Consider the following 20,329-nt stretch of genomic DNA (forward strand, 5'->3'; position numbering starts at 1 on the left):
AGATAAAAGTTGGATACATAGACACATACACTTATGTATGTATGTATGTATGTATGTATGTAGGCATATATATCTGGGAACCAAGAAAATAAAGATGGGAAAAGTATGTGAGATGATGAGGTTACCAAATAACAGAAGGTAATGAGAGAAGAGAAAAGATCTAGCATTGAGCCTTGATATATACCTACAGTTAGAGGATAGGACATGGAAATGATGGTAGTGGTGGTGATGATGATAATGATGATGATGATAATGATAATGATGATAATGATGATGCAGAAAAGGGGATTAAGAATTGGTTAGAGAAGTGGGAAAAATCCAGGAGATAGAAGTGTCTGGAAAACCCAGAGAGGAGAGATTATCTAGGAGAAAAAGATAATCAGCAGTGTAAATAATGTAGAGAAGTCAAGAAAGATAAGTCTGGTTGAGAATGGAAGGGAGAGATAAAGGACAATGGTTAGAAGGGATGGTAGGTCTGGTCATGATTTTTTTTTTTACATATAGGGAAGATTTGGATCTTTTCTTAGGCAGAAGAGATGGAGCGAGTAGTTAGGAAGAGATTGAAGACTGGCTTGGGGGAAGTATTAAGGGAACTGAGGAGATAGAAGGGAAAAGATAGAATCAATCATATGAAAAAGGGTGATGAGAAGAGTCTCCTCCTAATGAGAGACTGGACTAAACAGGAAGAAATGGAGGAAGGTGATGTCAAGGGGATATGAGATGTAGGAAAAGGGAGAAAAGGCAGCTTACAGTGAATAGTCTCTATTTTCTCAGTAAAATATGAGGCCAGGTGTCACTTGGTAGGGAGGCTTGAAAAGAAAAGAGAAGGTTTGGAACAGTTGTGGCAAATGATATTCCCCTACACACACATACATACATACACATCACCATATACATTTGGAAAACTAAGGAAAACAGAAGGAGGTAAATGGAAGAACAGGAAGAAATTAAGAAATATTTGAAGATAAATATTTTAAAACATAAATGCCAAAGGTCTAGCCACCTTTTTGAAGTTGCATATCAAATTATCACTTATTCATATCCTGGGGTGAATAGCAGTTTACATGGGGGTCATTGAAACCACCAAGGAAGCATATTTCTCAGAGTACCAGGGACTGGGTCCCTTGTCCTACCCCCAGCCCCCAGACATCAATCCTACCACCTGTTATTCTACCTTTTATTGCATTGTTCCTTTGAGTCTTGAAGACCTTCTGGTCTCTTGAAGTTTTACCCTAAGTCCTTCTCAGCTGAGATCTTAGTCACCAGGAAAGCTCAGAAAAGACAAGTGATGATACAGTGCATAAATTCCTTTCCTTACTAACCCCAGGTACTATCCTCACTTTGCAGAGAAGAAAGCAGGGGGCCAAGAAAATTGACATGATTTATCTGAAGTCATACAGCAAGTGTACTTGGAGCTAGGACTCAAGGCAGCAAGGAGACTGAATAGAGCTTGAAGTCAGAAAGAACTGAGTTCAAAGCCTGCCTCAGATCCTTATTAGCCCTGTGACCCTAGGCAAGTGTCTTAACCACTCTGTGCCTCAGTTTCCCCATTTGAGAAATAACAGTAGCTCCTTGCTTACAGGGTTTTTGTGAGGATCAAATGAAATCATAGGGAAAGCACTTTGCAAACCCTACAGTGCTGTATAAATAAAATGCTAGGTAGCACTAAGCTCAACTCTTCTGGCCCTGTCCTCTTTCTACTAGACACTGTTGCTACCCATGGGACATGCATCTTCGAGGAAGAAGGGAAAGACAAGCCTGGAGGAATGACAAGACTGTGTTGGGGAGCAGGGGAAGCCAAAGACAAGCACTTCCTGCTACACAGTTTTGCTTAGTCTCTTCTACCCAATCTCTGCTTCAATACTACTAAAAAAAAAATCAAAGGATCCCATTGAAAGTGGGAGTTGGGAAAGTAAAATACTCACCATTTTCTCTGCCACTTAGTCAATGTTAACAGAGAACAACCCCATTTCTTTGAGGAATATGTGAAATAATTAGGATTTATGAGGTGACTTACTTGTCTTATATCTTATGTTCACCCCAATTTGGAGAACTCCTATTTGAGATAGGAGACAATGGGAGGTGGTTGCCTCCAGTGTAATAATACATAGTATTTAGATGGTACCTTTCCTCCCAGGAGCAAATAAGTTATTTATTATGAAATCAGAGCACATTAGTGAGTTACCGGTGGGGAAGGCGTTTATCATGCATTTATTAGGTATGATTTACAGAGTTTTGTGTCTTGTAATAGCTTTCAATTTTGATTAGTCACTTCTGTTTGTTGGCTTTATGTGTGCCGATCATGAATAGTCGTGTGTGTGCTTTGCAATTGACCTTTCTAGCTGAGTAATGCATTCATAGGAAGGGAATCTGGGGGGGGGGGCCAAGGCGTGGGGAACAGAAACAGAAAGCAACTGCTTTCTAAACATGTCCACAATCCAATCTGACCCAGGTAATTAGATTTGTCGGAAAGAAGTAGAATGCCTAGTGATGCCTTTCTGTTCACTGCTCCCTAGACTGTCATCATAGAAAGGCAGTTACCAAGCTTGCCAGGGATGGTTCTCTTGAAGTGGGACAGCTGAATTGGGAGAGAGCCTGGCTATCCCTCATGGGGCTGGGGCGTATCAGTTGAGTGCAATTCACTGTGATGACAACAGGCTGAGCACTCTTCCTGAATGGAAAGCTTTCTCCATGTAGGATCATGGGAGCATAGATTTAGAGAGCAGAGGTCATCCAGTAAAATCCCCTCAGTCTACACATAAGGAAACTGAAAGCCAGAGAGGGTAAGAGATTGTGCCAGGGTCACACAGGCAAAGAGTAGCTGAGCTGGGGTTTGAGGTCAGGTTATCTAAATTCAGTACTCTTTCCAACATACATTGCTGCCTCAGGCCTTTCTTTCCTGTAATCCTGGGCCAATCCAATGTGAAAAAAGACAGTTGGGTAAGAGCAGGCAGTCTTAACGTAGGGTCTGTGAACTTAAATTTTTTTTCCTTGTAACTATATTTCATTATGATTGGTTTCCTTGGTAACCCTCTGTTATTTCATGCATTTAAAAATATTATTATAAGTTTCACCAAAGAGATCCACGACACACATGCAAAGATTAAACACTCCTGGGTTAAGGTTTTCACTCTTTTAAGGCCCCAGGCAGTTGCCTTATCAATTCATCAACAAACTGTGGAAAGGATGCTGGTCTCATAGGCAGAAGCGTTGGGTTTGAATCTTGACATGTCTACTTCCTACCAAAGTGACTGTCACTTAAACCTTTCTAGGCCTCAGTTTCCCCATCTGTAAAACTGGGACAATAATAGTTTACTTTATTAGGGATGTGCTGAGGATGAGCAAGTTGTTAGATCTCTCTCAGATTCTGCTTCCTCATCTGCAAAGTAAAGATAGTATTGCTTATGCTACCTGACTGCCAGGATTATTATGAGAAGCACAAGCATTATCATCGTCTTTTCTGAGCTCTTCCTTGATGACTATAGAAATCTAAGCACTTTATTTAATGCCTATTATGTGCAAGGTATCCCTCTTGTTTAGGGGTTCTTAACCTTTTTTTATTTGTGCTAGATCCCATGAACTCCTCAGAATTTTAAATAAATAAAATACATAAGATTACATAGAAAATCAATTATATTAAAGTAAAAATTTAATTGTTTTCCCATCCAAATTCACAGACCCCTTGAGATCTAGCTGTCCCCCATGCCTGGAAAGCCCTCCCTCCTCCTCTCTGACCACTGACCTCCCTGGCTTCCTTTAAGTCCCAACTGAAATCCTGCCTCCTCCAGAAAGCCTTCTCTAACCCCTCTTAATTCCAATGCCTTCCCTTTGTTAATCATTTCCTGTTTATCCTGAATGTAACTTACCTTGTCAATATTTGTTTGCATATTGTCTCCCTCCTTAGGGAGCTCCTTGAGGTCAGGGAGTGTCTTTTGCCTCTTTTTGCTTAGCACAGTGTCTTGCACAAGGTAGGCAATACATATTAATACATATTTACTGAATTTAATTGAATCTATCTGATCTGATCTATAGCACCTCTTCCTGTGGACTTTAGGTGAAGAACCCTTGCTCTGTTTGCTGAGGTCACAAAGAAAAATGAAAATTCCGGTAGCACAAATAAGAGAACTATATGACTCATAATACAAAGTAGACCAAAAGGAAGACCAATTTCTAGCTTAGCACTTGCCAGAAAGGTGGTTTCTAGGCCTGGCTATGGATCCTTGCTGTGCTTTGGGTCACAAGGAAGTACTGCCCAGTGTAGCATTAGTGTGAAAAGAAGAGGAAGTAAAAAATAATGAGTAATATTTGCCTTATCAATATCTTCTTTGTGCTAAAAACAATGAATAATTAACCCACCATGTTGAAACTACAACTAAAAACTTAGAAAGAAAATTATGTTGCAATGAAATGGTGGCAAATAGAATGGCTTTTATGTTGAAGTGTATAAATGTGGCACCCTCCCCTCCCCCCATATAAAAAGCTTGAAACATCAGTCTTATGAGTCTGATGTGGTTCAAGACAGATGAAACTGAATCTCATCATTGAAATTATAGAATATAGTCTCAGAGCTTTGAAAGGGGCTGGACTGAGTGACTGGAAAGATGTTGGTAGCCTCAACGTAAGTAGGGGCATAAGGAAGAGGGATGGGTTTGAGAGGAAAGCTAATGGGCTCTAGTGAGATGCCTATGGAATTTCCAGGTGGAGATGTCTAATAGGCAAATGTCACCATTTCCTGTGGAAGTTTAACAGATAGAATTGGTTGCCAAAACAAGGAGAGCAAAAGAGCCTAGAAACCACTTCAATTAGTCAATAAACATTTAAGTGCCTACTATGTACCAGGTGCTGTGCTAAGTGTTGGGAATACAAAAAGAAACAAAAACAGTCCCTACCCTCAAGGAATTTACAATCTAATGGGAGAGACAACATACAAACAAATATATACAAAGCGAGGTACATACAGGATAAATAGGAAATAATTAAAAGAGGGAGGACACTGGAATTAAGAGGGGTCAAGGAAGGCTTCCTCTAGGAGGTGGGATTTTAGTTGGGACTTTAGGGAAACCAGGGAGGTTAATAGGCAAAGCAGGGGAGGGAGAGTTTTCCAGGCACAGGGGACAGCAGGAGAAAATGCTCAAAGGTGAGAGATGGCTGCAGTGTCTTGTTCATGGTACACCAGGAAGGCTTGTGTCACTGGATCAAAGAGTGCATTTTAGAGAGTGAGGTAGAAAGGAGGAGGCTATGAACAGCTTTGAATGCCAAATAGAGTATTTTGTATTCGCTCCTTGAGGCAATAAGGAACCACTGGAATTTATTGTGGTGAAGGGGTGACATGATCAAACCTGTTCTTTAGGAAAATTTTCTTAGTGGCCAAATGGAGAAGAGATTGAAGTGGGAGAGACTTGGAGAAGGGAGACCCACCAGGAGGCTATTCATTTTCTTGGGAATATCTGGCAATTTTTAGAGAGGTGGTGTTGTTTGTCCTTCGTTTTTTGCTAAAAGTCCAATGCTCTTTCTTTAGTGATATATTAATGAATAAAGAACTGAAACTGGCAGTTAAGTAGAGTGATAGAGAACTAGGTGAGGTTTGAGCAGTAAGAATATAAACTGATATTTATTAGTGATATTTTAAAAATAAATCAGATCTTCCATAAACAGTGCTCTGGTTTTAGAGGAACTGAGCTAAAGCCTGCTTCTGATGCTACTTGTGTGACCTTGGTCAAGTCACTTAATTTTCTCCCTCAGTTTCTTCATCTGTAAAATGAGGGAGTTGGACTCAGTGGGTTCTTAGCTCTGTCCCTACAATATGTAATACTATGCTCTTATGAATTTGCAAGGTATGGGAGACAATTGCCCTGGGAAACCTATCCAAACAGGTCATAATGAATGAAATGTGAGCTGCTTGAAATGGATCGCTTAGCTGCCTATTGCATCAGTCTACCTTTTCTATATTTTTCCAATGAACACACAAAAAATATTTACCTATATACCTTGTTCCATATCAGAAATAGTGGCTTTGAAAGAATAATACAACTTTCTTCATAATAATAATAAACCCTTTCTATGAAATAAATTATAATCACTAAAGTTTCTGTTTCATAACTGGACATCTGGTTCATTGGTGACACAGAAGATGGGCAAATACTCATAACATAGCTTTTAATGGTATTTCTTTCAAGCCTATTACCTATTTTTCCATGGGAACACATTTCCCACTTTATAATGATTTCAGTAGGAAATTAGGATTTGCATTTTTTAATTGTCAACTTGCTTTTACTGCATCTATCTTTTCCATAGTAATAATGTGATACTTTATATGATATTTTTAGCTTTTCACCCAATTGTTCTCTCATTTTATCCTCACAAATGCTTCATTCTATAGATAGAGAAGATATTTTTCCCCATTTGAAAGATGAGGAAATTGATGTTTGGGGAGGTTGTGATTTACCCAAGGCAGTAACTAGATAGGAACAGAGCTAAGAATAAGACCCAGGTTGCTTTAATTGCATTACTGTGCCTCTCACAGTGATGGATATTTGTATTATACCCCACATTTTAGGTGGGTGATGAGAATAAATTAAATCTGTAGTTCTAAATACTCTTTATCTCCAAAACAGAAAATGTGGATATTCAATGAATTAGGAACTTTGTTATGTGTTAGGCATAGGGAACACACTGATCTGTAACAAAAAAAATAGCTATTTACATTAAAGAAAAAGAAAACTTGCTTTTTATTTTTCTAAAAAAAAAATAAAACATTTGATTCATTTACTTTAAAAAATCATTGAATAAATTTGCATTTCCTGTCTTAAAGCATTTGATAAAAACACTAACAATAATAAAATCCAACTTCATTTTTGTGTTATGGCCAATTAAGGAAAAGAGAATGGTATATATAGAACAGATGATTCAGAATGAGAAAAGTAGACATAAAAGCATCCATCTGCACTAAACAAGAGTGATACACAGAATAATAGAAGCTGTTAGATATCATAGTGGAGAGAGTGCTGGGCCTGGAGTCAGAAAACCTGAGTTCAAATTTCACCTCAGACACTTAATTAGCTGTGTGACCCTAGGCAAGTCACATAATCTCTGTCTGCTGCACTTTTCTCAACTATAAAATGGTGATAATTGTAGCATCTGCTTCCTAGGGTTGTTGAGAGGATCAGATGAGATAATAATTGTAAAGTGCTTTGCTGACCTTAGAGTGATTATTGTTGTTCAGTCGTTTCGGGTGTGACTGACTCTTTGTGACCCCATTTGGGGTTTTCTTATCAAAAAAGATACTAGAGTGATTTGCCATTTACTTCTCTGGCTCATTTTACAGATGAGAAAACTGAGGCAAACAGGGTTAAGTGACTTGCTGAGGGTCACACAGTAAATCTTGAGGCCAGATTTCAACCCAGGAAGATGAATCTTCCTGACTCCAGGCCTGGCTCTCTATCTATTGTGCCACCTAGCTGCCCAAAGTGATTATTATTATTAGCTATTATGATAAGCTATTAGCTAATGTAATATATAATTATAATATACATTATATATTATGTACATAATATATAAAATAGTGATTATTAGCTAATTTTTATTATTAACTATTTTATTATTAACTATTATTAACAGACCTTTAAAAGAAGAGGGAGAAAATTCCCATCTTGTAGCCTTTTTTGATCTCATCATTAAAGATAATGAAAATCGTGGTGCATGTTTGCAGCTACAGGCATAGGAGAGCATACCATCTAAGAACCTAAGAATTCAGGTCGGGAGTTGAATATAGCCTGAAGGCCTAAAATTGCATAGCCTATTTTTTTTTACATGCATTAGCATAATCTGATTTCTGTTCAATAACAACGTCTAAAGGGCAGCTTGTCTCTGTGGTGGAAAGCAAATAGTGTCTTTCTAAATAGAGGCAGAAATCATATGAAATGTGTTTGGATTGCTAAGAAGGCTTGTTCTGAGTGCTGAACTAATGGCAAATGGGATGCCCAGCACAGGCCTAATGATGAGTGCAGGCATGGAGTATTTATGTAGCACTTTGGCACAGTCCTCTGCAGTCTTTTATTTATGATGTTGCCCCCATGAGCAACTGTGTATTAGGAATGTGGGCAGCACTGACTCTGCTGAGCTGCTATTCCCCAAATTCTTCGGGGAATGCCATTACGTGTGTTTGACAGGAGCTAGAATTGGATGTCTCACATGAAATGTGAACTGCCAAGTGAAATAAACTGTCTATTTCTGTGTGTCTGGATTTTTTAGAATCTTTGAGTACTTGTTTATGTTTGCAACATGGCCTATGTCTTTAAAAAGTCGGGGGGGGTTTTTTGTTTGTTTTTTAGGGCATGTCATGTATACATGAATATAAAGATTAATGCTTCTCTGTGTGTATGAAAGCATGCCTTCATTGAATAGAGCAGGCCAAAGTTAGGTATTCAGTTTCTGGAGAAGTTAATTAGCTTTGCTATATTCATTGGTCACTGAGTCCTAATGTAGTTTGTAGTTCATGGGAATAATTTAACTTGCAGCAGCATCATGGTATAGTGGATAAAGAACCAGTCTTAGAGGCAGAAAGATCTGAGTTCAAGTCCTGATTCTGACACTTACTGACTGTGTGACCTTGTACAAGTCAGTTGACCTCTAAGTGCTTCAGGTTCCAAGTTACAGAGCATCTGCTGATCTGCATTGGTGGAAGGAACTTCTTTCATGGAGATTCCCTATACAGATGAAATCACATGTGTGGCAAAAATTTTAAAGTCCAGATTGCTAGCAGATTCCATGACAATTTTCTCATGATCTTCCTTGTCAAGTCCCAACACGTAATGTTGTTCAGTTGTGTCTGATGCTTTGTGACTCCATGGACCATAGTGTCCATGGGGCTTTCTTGGCAAAAATGCTAAAGTAGTTTGCCATTTCCTTGTCCAGTCGAGTAAGGCAGACAGAGATTAAGTGACTTGCCCAGGGTCACAAAGCGAATGTGAGGTCAGATTTGAACTTAGGTCTTCCTGACTCCAGGTCTAGCATTCCATCTACTGAGCCACCTAGGTGTCAGAAGTGGGATATAAACCAGCTGCTTTTGAGTAGCCAGCTGTCTTATTGGTTACAGACTCTAGTTCAGTACCTTCAAAGAAGGTGAGTCACTTGCCTCAGGTCACACAGGTAATGAGAGAGTGAGAGTAGGTAGGGTAAGTGCCATACCACAGCTAGAAAAAATAACTCAAAAATATTCACCCTATTGATAGTGAGTCGATGATGTCATCCTTCTACATAAACACATGGAATGTACTCTATGCCTGGATACATTGTCCGGAGGGAATATTAGAATGTAAGCTACCTGAGGGCAGTGGCTATTTGGAGGGGGGAGGGTTGCCTTTGCATTTCTAGTGCCTAGTATAGTGCCTCACATGTAACAGGTGTTTAAGAAATACTTGTGGCATGGAAGGATTGTAACTATTGCTATTGTAACAGCTATTGCTAAAGCCATGTCTGTAATCTTTAAGCAAATCTTCATCATTTAAGTTTCCCAATGAACTAACTAACTGTGGAGTTTCTGTAAGCTTCAGATATTCTTTGTGGAAAGATGGCGTGAGAACTAGACTTTGTTATTTTTATGAAAAGGAATGTCACATATAGGAAGCAGGTATGGGAAGGAGTGTAAAATGTCAGAATTATCCTCCATTATAAAGAACCTTAAGCCCCATGCATCATGCTCAGTGTGGTGTCTTAGGAGACCCAAAACTGGCATGTACTTAAACTTCCTCCCACCAGCTTTTGAGAGCTAATTGTTGAATTTTGAGTGTGAGCATTTATACCTCAGAAATTAGCAAATGCTACAAATCAGAGCTTGATTTTGTTGTTTTATTTTATTATTTTGTTGATTGTCTAGACTTAAGAAAGTTAACAATGCAGATTAAACTTAAAAGTGTATTATGGGTAATTTTTTTCTCCCGGTGAGACACACATCTGTTTGTAATTCCTGTTTTGATTTGAGAATGAGCCTCAATCCAGTTGGGAATCCAGTGCAGGTGATAACATGGTACAGTGGAAAGCAATGGATTTGGAGGCAAAGGACCTGGATTCAAATCCCAGTTCTGCACCATATTCCCTTTATGACATTAGGCCAATTATTTAACCTCTATGGATCTGTTTATTCATCTGCAAAATAAAGAGATTATGGAAAGACTTGTGTGGTCTGATGCTGAGTGAAGTGAGCAGAACCAAGAGAACGTTGTACACAGTAACAGCCACGTTGTGAGATGACTAACGTTGATAGACAACTCTTCTCAGCAGTACAAGGATCTAAGACATCTCCAAAGGCCTCATGATGGAAAATGCTATCCACATCCAAAGAAAGAGCTATGGAGTTTGAATGCAGATTAAAGCATACTATTTGCTATTTTTTTCTTCTGTTGTGTTTTGTTTCCTCTTTCTGGTGGTTCCTCCTATTGGCTCTAATTCTTCCTTACAACATCACTAATGTGAAAATATGTTTAATGGAAATGTATATGTATAGCCTATATCAGATGGCACATCATCTTGGGGAGGGAGGTGAGGAGGGATGGGGAGAAAAAATTAAAACTCAAAAGCTTATGGAAGTGATTGTTGATAAATCAAAATCAATTAATAAAAAAAAAGGTTAGATGAAATAAATAATGCCTAAGACCTCTCTCTAGATCTATGATCTATGATCCATGATCCCTTGTGTTACTTGTTAATTAGTTGTTGTCTATGAAATTGGAGATGGGAAGGCAGTGTCTGAAACGACTGGCTTATTAGCAGAATACTACCAACAAAACACTGGCCTCAGGTGTTCCACAAAGAGATAATTTGTTCTCCCTCAACACTATCTAGAAAAGGGGAAAAGAAAGGAAATGTTGATTGGTCTATAGCTGAGGATAAGGAGCAGCTGCAGCTAACTCTCAGAACATTTTAATAAGCAATTTTCCTCATCACCCCTTTATGGAATGTGACTGGAGGTGTTCAGATGGAGAAGAGTGTTTTCTGTTGTGATGCAGAGTGTTCCAGTTGTTATTATTATCTCTGCTCTGATTTAGTTTAGAGCCAGATAGCTCATTTAAAAAGCCCCTCATTTGATCCTGGTCTGTGAATACCAATATATGCCAACAGAACATCGGTTTATACTGAATGGTATATTCATTCAGCACATCTTTAAGTCAATTCTTGGGGTCCTGAGAGTGGCCTGGGCTTTCAGAGGATAAAGAAATTAGCTCCCTCACTCCCAAATGGAAATAAAGATGTATAACAAATATCATATAACATGTACTGGCTGTATCCTCAAGACTGTTGAGCCTTTGGTGAAGTGTCAAAAGGGACTTAGTAAAGAGTTCCTATTCACAACTCTCACTTATTGTATCTTCTTTTTTAAGCGAGGGCTTGCAGGTGTAGGAGGAGAGGCCTGAGGTAGCATGGTGCCTGTTTTTTGTATCTCTAGCTCTTAGCACGATGCCTGGCAAATAGCAGACATTTAATAAATGATTGTATCAGAGAAAAGGAGGGAAAATCCTGCAGCAGTGCTTCAGAAGGATTGGCCCATTCTTGCCTAAGATATGAGGAAGCAGAACTAAAGCCATCCAAACAAGAACCAGACCCTAAGTCTGACTCCCTCCCCTTACTTCTTCTCATTAAGCCCTAAATTCCTGCTAGCGAAGAGGAGTCCATTGCTAGCACATAAGGGAAAAGTTAGGTAATAGATACAGTGGCTAGAGTCCCCACCTGGAGTCAGGAAGACATCTTGCTGAATTCAAATCCAGCCTCAAACACTAACTGTGTGACCCTGGGCAAGTCACTTAACCCTGTTTGCCTCAGTTTCTTCATACATAAAATGAGCTAGAGAAGGAAATGGCAAATTACTCCAGTATCTTTTTTTGCCAAGAAAACCCCAACTGGGGTCACAAAGAACTGGATATGACTGAACAACAACAGCAAGGGAAAAGTAAAATTTTACAAAGGAAGAAACTGAGAATCATGCAGATTTATAACTCGCAAAATAAAGATTCATACTCAGGTCCTCAGATTCTGAATCCAATTCACATTTCCACATGTACCCCACTCCTCTACTCCCTCAAGGCTGCTTGTTAACTGCTGTGAATCTCCTTTTTCCCTTGGAAGTAACCCTTGATGTTCTTTGCAACTGGATTTTAGCTGTATCAAAAGGTAGAGGAGATGAGGAGGGGAGAGGGGTTGCCCTGGATCCCACATCTGCCTTAAAGGATAAGTCTATGTTGAATCTCCTTTAACAGATCAACCATATTAAAGCATGGCCAGTGTGGATTGCATCCTTTGAAAAGATTGGTTCATTTTTCCTCTTAAAGCAATTGATTTGTATCCACAGCTATCTGGCACCCTTGATTGATTGAAACTCCTGAATGGTGCTGCCAAATGCTGTCTGTAAATCAGTGTGTGTTAATTCATTTTGAAATGGCCAGAGAGACAAAATTACTTTAATCACAAATATTTATTCTCTGTTCTGTTTTGTTTACTCAGCATGATGCAGCAGCAAAAATTCTGTTTTTCCTCCTTCTTTAAAGGCTAGCCCTAAATAATATATGATTTCATTTGCCTGTGATTTGATGCTTTAGCAAGACATCAGGATGTGATGGTAGTATAGATGACTTAGGCTAAAGGAAGCCATGGACTTTTCTTTTAGCCCAGGGCAAGAAGCAGATCCTTTAACATAACTTTATGAGTAGTTTGCTAATGGCCTACCAGTAAGACTTTTCACCAGATACAGAACTGTTGTGGCTACTGTTGTTGTTTTTTATAAATGTAATTTTGTATCTCGGGAGTCAGTTTTTCCTTAGCACAGTCATTACTAACTCTACCTTCTACTTGGTGAAAGTGAATAGAATGCTTCTTTATGATATCTTCTTCCATATTATGTGAAATAGAATGAACTTGGACTTTACTTATTCATGAAATGGAAAGACTATTAAATTTGCAGTCAAACTTTTTGTTTTTGAATCCTAGTTCTACTGTTCACTACCCATGTGGTACCTTACCACCCTAGACAAATAACTTGATCTCCGTAGGGCTGTTTCTTCATCTATAAAATGGGCTGGAGGTGGGGCTTGGTTTGGAATAGATGATTTCTAAGGCCCCTTCTAGGTATAAAGCCGTCGTCTTCCAAGCTGTGAATTAGAAACAAAGCTGAAACTTATCTTTGCTTAGCAAAACTTTTCTTGAGAGAGATTATCAATTAACAGGAAACAAGATATGGGGGAAGGATGCTGATGATGCTCAAAGATACAGGTTTTTCAAATCTTTCAGAGGGACTGATTTAGGACTGTGCTGGAAAATATTTAACAACTGGCCCTCTAAGAGGAAAGTTTTCGTACAACATATGTCTAAATTTAATTTGCATTATTAACATTTTCTCAATTGCTTTCTTGAGTCTAGGCCATCAACAAAACAATAAATCAAGCCCAATTTGTGGTGTTTGCTGATTCCCAAGGTATCAGTACTCTCACTGAGAATTTAACAATCAACTCTCACAAGCCAGTTCCAGCTGGCTCCAGAACACTCCTGGACTGATTTATGTAGGAGCGACTACCATTAACTAGTCCATGCTGTGTTAAACTAATTTGAATTACTACATGAACTTGAAAAATTGCATTTGTTTAAAGATGGTCTTGAATAAGGAGACTCCCTTTATCCACCCATAAAGATTTATTGGATCAGCAACTATTAAACATAAATAAGCCTCCAGAAAATTGTTGGTAATAATTTTTTTTTGGTCCATGCAGCTAGGTGGTGCAGTGGATAGAGTACTGGGCTTGGAGATAGGGAGACTCATCTCTCTGAGTTCAAATCTGACCTCAAACACTTACTGGCTGTGTAACCTTGGGAAGTCACTTAACCCTATTTGCCTCAGTTTCCTCATCTGTAAAATGAGCTGGAGAAGGAAATGGCAAACCGCTCTTGTATCTCTGCTGAGAAAACCCCAGATAGGATCGCAAAGAGTCAGACACAACTTAGCAACAATCTGGAAGGTGGATGGCAATATTCATCTGCCTAGTTGAATCTGGAGGAGATTATAAGGGAAGGGACCCAGGAAAGTAGAAGCTTAGTGGTGAAAGCCTGCCTCCTTGCTTTAATAGGCAAAGTAATAAGATCCATCAGTAAGCTTTTATTAAGTGCCTACCATGTGCTAGGCACTGGGGATACAGAGAAAAAAGAATTTTAAAAAAGGATTTTTAAAAGGAGTTTCTACTCCCTTGAGGGAGATAGTATGCTCACATAGAAGCATATATAAATAAATACAAGGAAATCTGGTGTGGAGAGGCAGCTATGAGGATCAGGAACGGCATCGATAGGAGAGTGCATTTGAACTGAGCTTTGATTTGGAAAACATTAGCAGGGCCCTGAGAATATAGTTGAATAGTTAAGTGGAATTGTTGTCTCCCTTCTACATCTCCTCCCCTTTATGCCCTCCCCCCACCCCCAATCATGAACACATACCTTGTTCTTTTCACTTTGGGTCAATATTTCTATCATTTCCCCAATTAATGGAGATGATAAGATTAGGTGCATCAAGAGGTTGGATAGAAGATTGTTCTGAAATCATGGGCAATCTTGCAGGAAGGATATAGGCTATGGAATATTCCAAGTCCTTAACAGAGACATGGCATTGACATAGCTAATGTCCTCAAGTGAACTTGTACACATCTAATGCCCAAGTAATGCAATTTAGATGGGAAGATTTACTTCCTTGTAGTCCCATTTCTATAAAGCCTGACATGATTTCTTAATTTACATAAATGTGCAAATGTGTTCAGTTTAATTTCTGTTCAACAGGTGTTTATTTTAGCCCTTATTATGGACTCGGTGCTACACTGGGTGCTCTGGAAAGATACCTATGGAAAAGGAGGAATGTTATCCCTACCCTCCATGAGCTTAGAGTTCTGTTTGACAAGACTAATCATAGAGGGAGGAATAAATAAATCCAACCTTTAACACAAGGTCATTGATTTTAAGTCTGTTGACTTCCAAGTATGTTTTAGGTAAGATGTTACATAGTTCATCTTCCTACAATGATAAACCAGGCATCTGGGATTCTGGTACTCTTTTTCTTTTGGATTAGAAGCTGGGTGGAAGGGATGAATTGGAGCATTTTTAGTCATTTACTTTTGTAAAAATATGATCCTTCAAGTCCCTTAGGCTCACAACCTAGGAGTCATCTTGGATTCCTTACTATCTCTTACCCCTTGTATCTAAGCTGTTGTCAAGGCCTGTAAATCTCTTCTTTGCAACATCCCTTGTATACATCCCCTTCTCCCCTCTGATACTGCCACCATTTTAGTGCAGGCCCTCATCGCCTCATGCCTTAATTATTCCAGTATCCTGCTGGTAAGTCAGCCTATCTTAAGTCTCTCCTCATTCCAGTCCATGCTTCTTTCAGCCATCAAAGTGATTTTCCTAAAGTGAAGGTCCTATCATGTCAATCCTTCCCCCCCTCCATAAACTCTAGTGTCTTTCTCTTAAATGTTCTCTTTGGCATTCAAAGCCCTTCATAACCTAGCCCCCTCTTACCTTTCTGGTCTTCTTATGTCTTACTCCTCACCACATACTCTTCTATCCAGTGACACTGGCCCCCTGGCTGTTCCATGAACAAGACACTCTATTTCTCAGCTCTGAGCATTTTTTCTGGCTCTCCCCCATGCCTGAATATTCTCCTTCCTCCATGCTAACTACTGTCCTCCCTGGCTTCCTATCAGTCCCAACTAAAATCTCACCTTCTACAGGAAGCCTTCCCTAACCCCTCTTAATTCTAGTGCCTTCTCTCTGTTAATTATCTCCTATTTATCCTGTATATAGCTTGCTTTGTCTATGTTTTTTTTTGCGTGTTGTCTTCCTCATTAGACTGTAAGCTCTTTGAGGACAAGAACTATGTCTTGCTTCTTTTTTGTAGACTCAGCACTTAGCGTAGTACCTGGCAGTTCAATGTACATAGTAGGTGCTTGATAAATGTTTCTTGATTGATTATTAGTTGATATCAGTTGAACAGCCAGATTTAGCTTTTAGTTCAGGATATTTACTAATGTGGTTTAGTAAAAAATAGTACAAAATATTTTCCCTCTCACCAAAATTGGTGACATAGTCTTTCATAAGTATATTCAAGGTACAAGGGAAAGCGAGTTCAAGATCAGAGAGTATGTGGCAAACTCACAACTCCTGGAAGTCCTTTTGCTGGATTCTTTACAGTGTTACCTTTAGTTATGGTGTGTCTTTCTGCTCAGCTCCTTGTCAAGTCCTGAAGCTGCTTTCCCCTTAGTGGAACTAGTTTGTCCTTGGCTCCTGGTGCCAAGGACACTATCACAAGTCACTGCTGTTCTGAGGATACTGCTAGGATGCTGATGAGAAGGCTAAATCTCTTAAGACTCTTAAAGCTCAGGAGGTCATGCTCTGGTCAAGACAGAGAAGGAGAAGACCGAAGTTCTCTCTCCTTCCTTCCTCCACCCAAGCCATTACCTGTCAAGGGGAGACTATTTTGTTGTTTTGTAGGGTTCCCACAAGCCATATGACAGGGTGAACATTTATTTGATTGATTTAACATAAATGTTCTCACTTGATAAAAGTATCAAGACTAGAGTATCTTATTAGCTATTTTAAGTGGAGGTGGAGTGATTGACTCAATCCACTTCAACTCTTATATGTAAAATGAAGGTGTTGCTTACTGTTTCTATATACAGGCTAATGCTCTTAACTTCCCGTTTGGCCAAGAAATTTCATTTTTATTCATTGGGACCCTAAGGACCCCAAGCATTACTTATTTTTCTGTGCTGAAACATGGAGGGAAGAAGTTCATGGTTTTCTTTCTTTTACTTGGGAAATATCCCTTGAAAACTATATTTGCATTAATCTTTCCATTTTGGGGAAGGAGGGCATGAGGATTGGATTAGTGGATACACAAACGTGTAGGTGAACTTGGCTATATGATTCATTATTAAATATGTGATATATGAATAAAAATAAAATAAAATGAAGGTGTTGAATGTTAAATGATCTCTTGGGTCCCTTCTGGCTCAAAATCTATGAGCCTATGATCCTTTGAATGTCTAGGTTTTCTATTTGTTATGATTATGATCATGAAGTATACAGATGGTGGTAATAAGTAACGCTCTTCTTTTTTGTGGGTTTAGGTCCAACCCGAAAGATGCCCCCCAGTTCCAGTGCCATGGACTTCTTCCAGCTCTTTGTCCCCGACAATGTTCTTAAAAACATGGTGGTGCAGACAAACATGTATGCCAAGAAGTATCAGGAGAGGTTTGGGAGTGATGGGGCCTGGGCAGAAGTGACCCTGACTGAGATGAAGGCTTTCCTGGGTTACATGATTTCCACGAGCATCTACCATTGCGAGTCTGTTCTCAGCATCTGGAGCAGCGGCTTCTACAGTAACAAAAGCATCGCCCTTGTCATGAGCCAGTCCCGCTTTGAGAAGATCCTTAAGTACTTCCATGTGGTCGCTTTCCGTTCCAGCCAGACAACTCATGGTCTCTACAAGATCCAGCCCTTCCTAGATTCCCTACAGTATGGCTTTGACTCTGCTTTTAGGCCTTCCCAAACCCAGGTAAGTGTGCCTCCTCCCCAAGGACAATTGGAAGCCTTCCTCGTCCACTGCCTTCTGCATTTGGATGCTTTTCCAACTTGTTGTGATTCCTTAAATAGGCTGTGCTCAGCCTGTCCTAGAAGCAGCAAGTATTAGGTGGGTATGGTGGGTGGGTAGTGCAGTGGTTAGAACACTGGACATGGAGTCAGGAAGACCAGGGTCACACCACTAGTAAGAGTCTAAGGCAGGGGGCAGCTAGGTGGTGCAGTGGATAGAGAACCAGCACTGGAGTCAGGAAGACTTGAGTTCAAATCCAGCCTCAGACACTTAACACTTACTAGCTGTGTGACCTTAGGCAAGTCACTTAACCCCATTGCCTAGCCAAACCAAAAAAAAAAAAAAGAGTCTAAGGCAGGATTAGAGCTTAGGTTTTTTTACCTTGAAATCCAGCACTCAATTTGCTATGCCACTTGGTTGCTTTTCAGAATAGAAATCTCCCACCAACAGACCACAACTCATCTATGACTTCGTATAGAAGTCCTAGGAAGCTACGTGAGGCACATAGGGATCATGACTTGTCCTAGGTCACACAGCAAGTATCAAAGATGGAATTTGAACCTGGACTCCGAACTCTATTTGCTATGCCATGCTACCTTACTCTGAAAGCAATAGGTTTTTACAAAAATCATTTATATTCAACTTTGAAATTTACTGTGATTTATTTTTTGGGGCAGTAGATAGGGGAGAGCAGACTTACCTTCCTAATTATATTTTGCTTAGTCTAAATTTAACATTATTTTGCATTCTTTGAGCATGCGCCAATTGGCCATTTGGAGATGACAGCTCAGAAGCTTCTGGGATAGAAGAGGGAAGTCATCTTGGGATTAGAAATATGCTATAAAAATGACTAATGGTTGAATATATGATGTATTTTCATGGGGCCACAAACAGAAAAACAGGGGATCTAGTGGTCACTGTTCACATCATAAAAATGCTATCAAGTGCACATGGAGACAACACACAGTGGTGTTCCTGATATGCCGGTCTCCTGGCTGTTCTCCAACTCTGTGTTAGCAATCCTCTGTATCTAGAATGTTTTCCCTCCTTACCTCTACCTCCTGACTTCCCTGGCTTCCTCTAAGACTCGACTTTTGCCATCATTGCTCTTCCCCTTCCCCCCCATTTCACTGCTAGGGTCTTCCATCCAGGGTTGCCTCCCATTTATTTTACTGTAAGAAGAAAATATCTCCCATTATACTGTATCTGTCTTGTATATACATAGTCATTTACATGTTCTTTCCCCCATTAGAATGTAAGCTCCTTGAAGGCAGGGACCCATTTTTGCCTTTCCTTATATCCTCTATGCTTGGTAGAGTGCCTGATACATAGTAAGCACTTAATGACTGACTGACTGACAACTTTTAAATTCAGTACCTGCCTTACAGAGATCTTTTTGTTGTGAGGGTTGGCTTTCAGATTCCTTTTCCTAGTGTAGACTAGCTGTCACTGCTATTGGACACCTACAAAGGCAGGGCAACAGAGGGCTTGGTGAATTGGATTTTGGGTGTGCATCTTCAGTTGTAATGAAATTGGCTAGAAAAAAGGGAGCTCACTTATTCCCCTGCTTAGGATACTTAGGAATCCTAAGAATAAAACTTTTTTTTTTCGGTAAGGCAATAGGGTTAAGTGACTTGCCCAGAGTCACAAAGCTAGTAAGTGTCAAGTGTTTGAAGCTGGATTTGAACTCAGGTCCTCCTGACTCCAAGACCCGAGCTCTATCCACTGCACCACCTAGCTGCCCCTATTTTCTTTTTACATATCTCCAGACAGTATATGATATAGAACCTTTTGGTGATACTTCCCAGTGTTTAGAGTCAGGAAATTTCGCATTTAAAACCCATTCTTTCTTGTCTTGTCCTAGATGGGAGCAAGAAATACAGGTCACAGTAGAAACTGACATCATTTCAGATCTTTTAGCTTTTCTTTTATAAAGTGTATTTAATGACCAATAAAGTTTTTATTAAGCACTTACTATAAGCTCTGGGAATATAAAGACAAGAGTAGAACAATCCCCACCATGTAGTACACCTATCCCTTCCACATCGCAATTTTCCCAATCGTGGTTTCAATATATCATGAGTCAGCATAAGAAATTAAATGAGAATTTTTGGAAGAGTGTTACAGAAGCTGCAGATGACACATAAAGGCCAGCACACAACACAGAAAAAGTTTAGAAATTAAGAAATGCATAAAATATGTGTATAATATTGTATAATATCAATATATTTTATCTTTTGGTACCATAATAATTCAAACTTCTTCTGGTATGAAGGGAAGGCCAAAAAATTTTACATGGATTTTACAGATGGGGGGGCACACCATTGCGTCCCTAACTGTCCCCCATGAAGAAGGCATAACTGTAGTTTACATTCTACCTGAATTTAAATTACAATTAGAAAATAAACTTTTCTCAGCCTTGTCTAATTTCTCCGTTCTCTAATACTTTACTTTGAATGATCTGTGATTTCTTTATCATCTTAGGTACTTTCCTCACTAAAGCAAATCACTAATTTGGGAGTGATTAGGAGACTTCCTAATCTTTTATGAGTTGCTCTGGCCCAAAAGTTCATTGAGTCAGAGCCATTCTTGTGGTGATGAGCCTCTCTGACTTAGCCAGGCTGGTCATAGGACATTGGACACATAGACCTATTTCAGTTTGTTTGGACCCATTAGGACTTGTGTTCTGCTGGCACTGCCTTGGAGAACCAAAGGTCA

The 20,329-nt window shown here is 39.5% G+C and overlaps 1 protein-coding gene across 1 annotated transcript in view; it reads left to right on the plus strand.

The window, feature by feature from the left end:
* LOC114049518 (piggyBac transposable element-derived protein 5-like) overlaps nucleotides 1-20,329 on the plus strand; it is a 168,142-nt gene that overhangs the window by 78,556 nt on the left and 69,257 nt on the right. The window contains exon 2 of the mRNA XM_027870754.1: nucleotides 17,148-17,575. Coding sequence (XP_027726555.1) covers nucleotides 17,148-17,575 — 428 coding nt within the window. The remainder of the gene's footprint in view (nucleotides 1-17,147; nucleotides 17,576-20,329) is intronic.

Source organism: Vombatus ursinus, unplaced genomic scaffold, assembly GCF_900497805.2.
Source record: "Vombatus ursinus unplaced genomic scaffold, bare-nosed wombat genome assembly UNPS02014798.1, whole genome shotgun sequence".
Classification (NCBI taxonomy): domain Eukaryota; kingdom Metazoa; phylum Chordata; class Mammalia; order Diprotodontia; family Vombatidae; genus Vombatus; species Vombatus ursinus.